Source organism: Gymnoscopelus microlampas, assembly GCF_963454915.1.
Source record: "Gymnoscopelus microlampas genome assembly, chromosome: 4".
NCBI classification, from domain to species: domain Eukaryota; kingdom Metazoa; phylum Chordata; class Actinopteri; order Myctophiformes; family Myctophidae; genus Gymnoscopelus; species Gymnoscopelus microlampas.
This window is the reverse complement of record NC_139941.1, coordinates 15,020,376-15,030,433: the sequence shown is the minus strand read 5'-3', so window position 1 is coordinate 15,030,433 and position 10,058 is coordinate 15,020,376. Positions and strand designations below refer to the sequence as shown.

General features: G+C 39.6%; 1 protein-coding gene across 1 annotated transcript; it reads left to right on the top strand.

The window, feature by feature from the left end:
* The first annotated feature begins 1,291 nt into the window (after nt 1-1,291).
* pmpca (peptidase, mitochondrial processing subunit alpha) lies at nt 1,292-10,002 on the top strand. The gene is made up of 13 exons (XM_084053913.1): nt 1,292-1,351; nt 2,699-2,901; nt 3,834-3,913; nt 4,166-4,248; nt 4,396-4,490; nt 5,062-5,162; nt 5,675-5,938; nt 6,260-6,352; nt 6,465-6,583; nt 7,225-7,315; nt 7,644-7,706; nt 7,845-7,989; nt 8,191-10,002. Exons 1-13 carry the CDS (start codon nt 1,302-1,304, stop codon nt 8,358-8,360), a joined length of 1,557 nt encoding a protein of 518 aa, XP_083910039.1. The 5' UTR covers nt 1,292-1,301; the 3' UTR covers nt 8,361-10,002.
* The last annotated feature ends 56 nt before the right edge of the window (nt 10,003-10,058 follow it).

Below are 10,058 nucleotides of genomic sequence, written 5' to 3'. Positions count from 1 at the left end.
GCAAAACGAAAAAGGGGACCGCTTTGGTGTCGTTTTAGTATTTCTGGGTTTGTAGAGTAAACATGGAAAAAGAGTTTTTTTTTGTTTGTTTGCTTTAGAATGAAAAACGGATATAGCTTTTTTGTTTTTTGAACTTGGCGTAGAAAAGCAATTATCCATAGGCCCCCTGACCAAATCTGCTGCTTCTCCAAGTTCCAAATGGAAAAGTTTCAAATGAGACTAAAACTGAAAACTTTATTTAACTTAGACTAGAGTGTACAAATGGAACCGTTTGAAGTGGTTTTCAGTTACAGTAGCTCTGGACATCCCCCATATTACAGGGATCTCCGTGATTTTACACAAACACTATTTCCTGTTTGAAAACTCTTTATCTTCAACTCTCTTTAGAACAGATTATGCAGGCATTGTCATGGGTTACTACTCAGAACAAGTGCTTCTCAAATCGGGGTCCGGGGACCCCCAGGGGTCTCTGAGGTGGTTCCAGGAGGTCCTCAGAAAAATCTGTTCATATCAAAATCTGTTTTAACTATTTGAAAATAGCCGATCTGTTGTGAGCTTGCAGATCTGATCTGCTATTTTCAAAAAATCTTATATTCAATATTTTTGAAACATTTCAACAACACAACTCTTGTATGGGGAGATTGGGGGTCCCTGTCGCAAAAGTATTTTCAGATGGGGGTCAAAGTCATAATTAATTTGGGGGTCCTGATATGAAAAAGTTTGAGAACACTGACTAGAACAACGTGTGGCCCAAATGTAACCCTTTGGTTAAATCGAGGTGCCCACTCGATATTAATCCTTCAGATTTTATCCACATTTCACACAAATAGGTACACATGATCTCTATAGTCATGTGATCAAGACAAATCTGTTTGATTGATTGGCTAAGATTGACCTAAAGATAGAGCGGGTCTGTTAATCATGCGTCACAATCATTTGAACCCTTTTATCCATATTTTATACTTTGGCTATTCAAAAATAGCAGATCTACAAGCTTATAGCAGCCACACTATGAGCTTGCATATCTGTTATTTTTGAAACATCGTGAACATGTTTGCAAATCTTTGAATATATATATTCTTAAAGCGAACATTTGTAACTCAAATCTTTGCTTCTGGGGGTCCCTGGAGGTAAATATGTTTGAGATGGTGGTCCGCGGCCAAACACATATCATTTTGGGGGTCCTTGACATGAAAAAGTTTGAGAAAGTGTCATTTGTCCTCTCCAGCTTCCCGTCACGGAAGCGCTTGAATTATGTCATCGCGCACGCGCGTTTCTCCAGTGGTCACACAGGAGCCAAGATGGCGACACACATGTCCAAGTGTAGAACCTGGAGTCGTCGTGTCCACAGGTATTAACACACCATCATCCATTCATTCATCTCACTGACATTAACAACAACACCGACATCTACAGCCTGGCTCATTTAACCCGTTAGCTTCTGCTGTGTCACTTAATGTAACATGTCGTCAGCCTGCTAGGCTAGCATGATGCTAGCCTAGCTGTCAAACCAGTGGTGGAAAGTAACTAAGTACATTTACTCAAGTACTGTACTTGAGTACAATTTTTAGGTGTTTTTTACTTTCTTCAGTTGCTTCTACTCCACTACATCTCAGAGGAAAATATTGTACTTTTACTCCACTACAATTATATGACAAGTTTAGATACTTTGTAGTTATTGATTATTATTACAAAATACATTAATCACTGTTATAAGTAAAAGACCTGCATCCCAAATGTTACTACTTGAGTAAAAGTATACAGGTTTTGGCATACTGTATACTTGAAGTGTCAAAGAAAGTACTTTGACAATGATACTATATTGGATTCAATTGTAATTACTAAATGCATTGTGTTTATTACTTTGACCTTGCAGCTGGTAAAGGTGGGGCTGATTTGAATTACTTTGTGCTGCTGGTAGCTTAACCTATAATGATTTATATATTTCATAATTTATCAGCTAATGTATGTGTTTTGTATCTGCAAAGTAACTGGTAATAAAGCAGTCCAATAATTGTAGTTGCGTAAAAAGTACAGTATTTGCTTCTGAGATGGTGGAGTAGAAGTATAAAGTATCAAGAATGGAAACGCTCAAGTAAAGTAAAAGTACCTCAACATTTTACTCTAGTACAGAACTTGAGTAAATGTACTTAGGCACTTTCCAACCCTGCATATTACCACACATTTCATCCTTGCAGGTCAGTGTTAGTACATTTAATCACTTAAAGCCTTTATACTTTGTAGTACATCAAATAGTGAAAATAGCAAATTTCATTGCAAATCCATTGTGAGCTTATAGAGCTGCTATTCTCACAGAATGTTCACCTATGTTGTTCTTGTTGTTTGGTCATTTGAGATTTGTCGTTCATCCCACGTTACTGTGACCGATTGATGGTGAAGGAATGTCACGTTATCTAGAAAACATTCAAGGCATATTTGGCAGGAATAGCCTATATATATGGAGATCCCCATAGATGGAGACAATCGACGACAAGGTCCTCATAGAGACCTAAACGTGTCATATATACGGAGTCTGACATCAGCGAAGCATCTAAGATAATTCAGGAATAGTCGATTCCCATAGCCTAAATCCGAAGGCCACTATCCTCATAGTGGCCTTCGGATCTGGTAACGAGTCAGTCGAGTGATAGTTTCTACACGTTATGTTATGTTCTCTCGTTATGTTATGTTCTCAAAGGTTTGGCATCGCAGCATACAGAAGGTACAGCAGTGGTACTGGATACCCGAATATCTCGCTGTCCTCGCCCCTGCCTGGCATCCCCAAGCCAGTGTTTGCGTCGGTGGACGGTCAGGAGAAATACGAGACCAAGATCACTACTTTGGAAAATGGCCTTAAAGTTGCATCGCAGGATAAGTTCGGTCAATTCTGCACGGTTGGAAGTAAGTTCTCTGTTCCGTTGTACTGTATATTTACACCATGTAAAATCCTCTGTGTTCATTTAAAGCTGCAATCCATTTGTTTTTATAGTTTCCTTTTTACCATCTTTATGGTAGAGTATGTTAATACAATATAGGCTAACTAACGCAACAGTGGTGGTTGGAGGTGGTCTCCCTGCTCTTCTATTGAGAAATGTAGATCCTGTAGTCGGATAAGACCACTAGTGGTTGACTAGACTTGTGTTGCATGAAGCTCAAAGCGTAATATCTAGTCTGCAGCTTTAACTTTGTAACTCTCTATGTTACGGACAAATGAACACTGAAGTTTTTACCCTGTAGTTGCTGTCTAGATTAGTATTTCTCAATGTGTCTCTTTTTACAATTGTAAAACTATTTTGATGGGTTTCACGGTTATTGCTGTCCCTACAGTACAGTTGTGGTATTCTGTACCAAATCTTGTCTAATGACAAAAAATCTTCTGAAATTGGGATCCCAATGACAAAATCTTATCAATTGGCCTAATGCATGTCAAGTTGAGGATCCTTGAAATAAGAAAAAGTAATGAGAAAAATGACTGCTCTAGATTATTGTCGCTGTCGGGCAGAAACCTTTTGATTTTTCATAAACTAATGCCAAGTTTATACTTTGCAGTATGACAGTGTTGAGCAAAAGTAGTGAATATAGCTGATCCACATTCTAACCTTGTAAATGTGCTATTTGAAAATCTTTTAATAGTTTTGCCTAAATATTTAACCAATGAAAAGTATTGACAAGCTTGTTGTGACTAAATAATAAATACATTGGAACTATTGGAAAACAGTTTTACTTTATTTCCTGAAAAGTAACTGTTTTAGACATACAGGGTTTCCACCCGACAGCAACATTGCATTATGTATAATGTATTATATTGATACAACTTTCTCTGTCTGTCTTAGTTTTAGTAAACTCTGGATCCAGGTATGAGGCAAAGTATCCAAGTGGGATTGCACACTTCTTAGAGAAACTTGCCTTTTCTGTAAGTATATAACTGTTGATGATCAATGTGCTCACATCTTTCTTCCCTCTTCTTGAATAGCTACATGTCCACTATCATCTATGGTCATTTGAACTGTAAAATCCCAAGTGTTCATTTAATTAAAATGTAACCTCCTGAAATATAACCTTAAAATGTCACACAACGGTCCATTTGGTTATATTTGAACACACTCATAGTTAAATTAAAACTGGGGATTTGTCTGTGTATAATTGACTTGGTCTGCATTTGTAGTCCACAGCTCAATACGGTAGTAAGGATGAGATCCTCCTCACGCTTGAAAAACACGGCGGAATATGTGACTGCCAAACATCCAGGTATACTGTTTCACACTACCACGTCATTCAGCATATTAACAAAGTGCTTATGTATCACAGAATGTTCTAAAGACAAAATAGGCTTTTCCACTTGCTTGAGGAGTGTTTTTTCATTGAGATGTGATACAATGCACCTTCCTTTTACAGAGATACCACCATGTATGCAGTGTCTGCTGAAGTGAAGGGCCTAGAAACAGTCGTCAGCCTTCTATCTGATGCTGTTCTGCAGCCTCGCCTCCTAGGTCGGTCTTAACCACTTTAAACCATATTTTATACTTTCAAAGACTTTCAAAAATATTAGATCTATAGCTTCACAATGCATCACATCATGTTGTGAGCTTTTAGATCTGATATCTTTTTTTAAATAAATAAATGTTCGCCTATAATGTGTGCAAAATAGAGATGCCAGTTTGAAAGCTGGTAAGGGCCGTCCACACCAAGCTTGATAACTGTCGTGATACTTGATATGATTTATTTATTAAGTAAAAAAATGTTGAACGGGACGCCCTGTTATTTTGGATGGATTTTGATTGGCTGTCTGTGTTTCTATTCTTCATCAAATCGCTCTGAAAGTGATCCCTATGATATCGTTCGCCTCTGTTATTAGTTATCGTTGTGGTTTGGATTAGATTTTTAAAATAATATATTTATAGTTCATATAATTCTTGGAGTGGATGGGCCTGGCCCTTTTATACTTTAAATTAATTTCCACTGATGCTGACGAATCACTCTGATTACACATGCACTGTTTAAGTCTCTTTCCCCGATTACTGTCTTACACCCTGAGATGTTTTCTGTGTGACTCCTGTGTAGATGATGAGATTGAGATGACCAGAATGGCGGTACGTTTTGAGCTTGAGGACCTGAACATGAGGCCAGACCCCGAACCCTTATTGACAGAGATGATCCACGCGGTGAGTCAAGCAGTTGGTCCACTGAATATGCATTGCTTCTGTGTGAGAATACTGCATTGCGGCGTGTTGTGAGCTTGTAGATATGTTACTCTTAGTGAGCGACACCGCACTCAACAAAGTATATCAAGCCCTTTATATTATACAGGTGTTACTGTACACTGCACTGACGGGGTATTATTTTAATGAATGAATTGAACAAAAATGTTCTTGTTTTCATTGGAGCCCTCTTTATTTTAACTGGAAAGTAATTGACCAACTTAATCTCTATCTTCTCTTCATTCCCTTTAACCTATGTTATACAGAAGTCTGATTTTAGTTAACAAATGGATATGAATATAACATTAACATATATTGTTGAAACATGTAGTTCAGGAAGTTTAGTGAAAAAGGGACAATACCAAGACCTGTAGAATGGACTATTGGTGTGTAGTACCTAAATATCATATCATCATAACACCTAACAGTATCCTAACAGTTTTAAAGTCATACCAATGTTTGTTTGTTTTTTACAGGCAGCATATCGAGGCAACACAGTGGGTCTGCCACGCTTTTGCCCTGTGGACCACGTGGACAAGATCGACAGGAAAGTGCTTCACAACTACCTGAGCAGCTACTACTGTCCTGAGCGCATGGTGCTGGCAGGAGTGGGCATCGAGCACGAGCAGCTGGTGGAGTGTGCCAGGAAGTACCTGCTGGACGCCAAGCCGGTGTGGGGAGCGAGCACGCCCGCCAACGTTGACCTTTCTGTAGCGCAGTACACTGGTGGCATCATGAAGGTTTGTCTGTACCTTTGTCACTTTTCTGCAGATTTGTCCACCAGATGGAGCTTCTCAGTTAGAATAATGATTCTAATTAGGGCTGCAACTATTGATTCTTTTCTTGTTCTATCGATTACTTTTTTGAATTTAGTTTTATATAGTTTGTTTAACGTTTTACATATCAACGAAGCTATGTGAAAACATTCTAATAGATGTATTAGTCTGATTAAACACTTAAGTCCTACAACAGTTTCGCAAAAGAAAAAAATATATTTTGTATGATTAACTGTTGCACCCCTAATTCTGATGGATTAAAACTGTCACTTTGATCCCACTTAGATGGAAAAGGACATGTCAGACGTCAGCCTCGGCCCCACCCCCATCCCAGAGCTCGCACACATCATGATCGGCTTGGAGAGCTGCTCCTTCCTGGTGAGTGCTTGTAGAGATCAGTTTCCCCTTGGAGAATCGCCAACAGTTTGAGCGGTTTGTGTCAACCACGGTGTCCCCGAGTCAATGCAGCTGTTTTGTTTCTCTTTGGTAGGAGGACGAATTCATCCCGTTCGCCGTGCTCAACATGATGATGGGCGGAGGTGGCTCCTTTTCGGCGGGAGGGCCTGGGAAGGGGATGTTCACCCGTCTATACCTGAATGTCCTCAATAGGTGAACATCTTCCATCCATAATTACGGCGTTTGAGCCTGCAGCACTTGTAGTTCTGAAATTGTTTTTTGTAATTACTTGTAGTATTTTAGTTTTTTCAGTTTGGTGTTTGATTTCAGTTTAGTTTAAAGGTGCAGTAAGTGTTTTGTGCAAAAGAATTGGGACTGGAACACTAAAACTGAAGCCGATAAAATGGTACTCTCTCCTGATTAGATGATATTGGGAAGTTATGGCATCCCACCTGAAAATGTATTTTCTGTTTATTCAAGAGATGAAGAGATCACTGTCACTGAACAAATACTTTATAGCAATTAATCAGAATATCTAAAATACTTATAGTTTTAACCAAAATATATCATGTTTTATGAGTGCATTAGTAGTTTTAGGAATTAACTATTTTTAGTTTAGTCATTTAGTTTTCAGAAATCATGGTAGAAAACCTAAAACAAAGATGATCTTTAGGTTAGTTTTCATTTTAGTTTTGCATTGTTTATTTTAATTGATTTATTTTTTGTTCCAGTTAACAATTTCTTTTACCTCAGTTTTCGTTTCAGTCTTGGTTTTAGTTAACTATAATAACCCTTGTCAGTGAGCCTACCACGTTATGAGATACTGTGTGTTAATTAACTGACACTCTTTCCAGGCATCATTGGATGTACAATGCAACCGCCTACCACCACAGCTATGAGGACAGTGGCTTGTTGTGTATCCACGCCAGCGCTGACCCCAGACAGGTTGGTACAATGGTACAGGCTAGCGTTGTGTGTCCCGCATGTGCTTCTGGACTTCAGGCAGATTAAAAAGGCAATTTTGTTTTGAATATTCTGGGTTGGGTGCGGGATAATTCACAATAGGACCTAATGATCTTTGTTCCCATATTTTACTTTGGTTTAAATGGGGGTCCCTGCAAATGCAGATGTATAATATTTTCGCCACAGTTGAAGGTGGCAAAAAAGGCGACATGCACCTTGCGTTGTGAGCTACTGTTCCAAGAAAGAAAGAAAAAGTTTCCGGATGTGTGTCCGGCTGAGTTCTGCTCTCAACACATGCCTTCCTCTTCAGGTACGGGAAATGGTGGAAATCATCACCAGAGAATTCATTCAGATGGCCGGCACAGTAGGAGAGGTAAGGGGAGTAGTTCCTAGAGGGAAAACTACACTAATGGATATTGCTTACTGTTATGGAATGCTAAAACGTCAGAAAGTTAACATTATGACTTGAAATTAATCTGAGCTTTGTTGCCGTTAAAATGGCTAAATCCAGATGGAGTTGGAGAGGGCTAAGACACAGCTAAAGTCAATGCTGATGATGAACCTGGAGTCACGGCCGGTCATTTTTGAGGATGTGGGGCGCCAGGTTCTATCCACAGGAAAGAGAAAGCTGCCACACGAACTGTGTACCCTCATAAGTGAGTAAAGAAAATCAGTTACTTTTGATGTTATGCAGTTTAGAGCGAGTCACCATGACAACTTGATTATACATTCAGTCTCAGCTCTCAGTCGTTTAGTATTACAGTTAAAGTTGTAGGCAACGCAGGTGGACTCCATATTGACAAGGAGCCATTAATCACCTAACACCTATATACTTAGTTGACCTCTTGTCTTTCCAGGCAATGTTACAGCTGGGGACATAAAGAAAGTGACTACAAAGATGCTGCGTGGCAAACCTGCTGTGGCCGCCCTGGGAGACCTGAGTGAGCTGCCCTCCTATGAACATATCCAGGCGGCTCTGTCCAGCAAGGATGGACGCCTGCCTCGAATGTACCGCCTCTTTAGATAAAAGATTAAAACAAACACTCCCCGTTCCATTTAATTTATCCAGTCTGCACTGGCAGCCTCACTGTATATAAACTCCTGGACAGCAACTGACGCTGACCCTATATTCTAGTGTCTTCTCCTGAATAAGAGCCTGGCAGTGCTCTGGGAGGGGACTATGACCTGGATCTCAAACAATCTTGTGTTGAGAATACTTGATTTTGACCGAATATTACATTTTACACTTTTACAGCCATGGTCCACACAGTTGGAGAATCTACATTTCTCATTTGCTGGCTGGAAGGCCGTTTTCATTACCGGCTGAGATGGTTTGCACATGTTTGGGTTTTAAAAGGATTACTTCAGTGCCACACATGCCACCAACTCTTGTTTTGTTTAATGAATGAATGTTCGAAAACGGTATGATTTCTATTTTAGTGAGACATTTCACTCGCTCCTGGTTCACATAAGTTATGAGAGAGGGTGTTTACTGTCTCAATAATGTCTTACACTGTTTCTCTCCAAAGTTCTGCATTGGCTACATTTAAGGCCGTGGTCCTCTAAGTTGGGTCCAGGGACCCCCAGGGGTCCTTGAGGGGTTTCCAGGGGGTCCCCAGCATAATTAGTTAATATAGCATCAAATCAGTAAACAACTTTAACACAATATGGTGCACTGTGAGCTTGTAGATGGGCTATTTTCAAAAAAATAAAAAATAAATGTACAGAATTTGGAATGTTTTTGGCACAAAATATTAGCAGATGGGGGTCCACAGCCAAATATAAATGTTGGGGTCCTTGACTTAAACATTTGAGAACCACTGATTTCAGGCCTTGTCTTTGCTCCAGAACATGACTCACAACTGAAGCATGGAGGTGTTCACTCTTCCCCAATTCAGAGGACAGACAAAAAAACGTCTTTGCAGCACACAGTAAATGAGTATGACAGGGAATGTGTGGTGTCAACAATCTTGTAACTCAACTGTCTGCACGTGTCGACAGCAACGAGATGTGTATTGTTATCTTTACCTCGAGTCAAACCTTAATTGTTTGTGTTATCCTAAACGTGTGGTTGTGTTGGTTGGTGTCGTTGCAATGTACCAGAGCAATGAAGTGGCAAATGGACTTTATCCTGCTTTTCTCAAGTATTTGTGTATTCACTGCATCATTTCTTTCTGATAAACATAACGTTAGCCTCATAGCATAATTGCCTAACTAATATTTTTAAGGTTTTCAGGAGTAATCTAGGTGTCAGGTGACTGCCTAAGTCACCTAGATGACTATCTGATCTGCCCTAACACTGCTGATTCAGCCTGCCCTATTGCCAATGTTCTAAGCCTATCGGAATGCTTGTTAATCAAAATCAATTCAGCCCAAGTCATTTTGGAATGTAACGAGCATTCTGATTGGCTTAGGACAATAGGCAATAAGGCACAATGATGCAGCACTGTTAGGAGAGTAGAGCTAGGCAAAAAAGTCAATTTGACCAAAAAGTGAGTTAGGCAATTATGCTATGAGGCTAACGATAAGACACTTAAGGCCTCACTTGGTAATAGCACATACCACATGCAATGCAGTAAATAATGCTAGTCCTGACTCGATGCTCTTTGCTGCATGTTATCCCCACTCTCCTGCCTCTGTCTGTCGTGCCATCAGCATTAAAAAAAATATAAATCATTACCCATTTGTATAGTTCTGCATTCAATTCATTCACATTTAGTTTTGG

What these genes read in the sequence shown, in the direction of transcription:
- pmpca (XM_084053913.1), top strand. Translation starts at nt 1,302, where the DNA reads ATGGCGACACACATGTCCAAGTGTAGAACCTGGAGTCGTCGTGTCCAC. An exon ending in TCTGCAGCCTCGCCTCCTAG is followed by an intron (nt 4,491 to 5,061) that starts GTCGGTCTTAAC and finishes ACTCCTGTGTAG; the next exon opens with ATGATGAGATTGAGATGACC. An exon ending in CGAACTGTGTACCCTCATAA is followed by an intron (nt 7,990 to 8,190) that starts GTGAGTAAAGAA and finishes TTGTCTTTCCAG; the next exon opens with GCAATGTTACAGCTGGGGAC.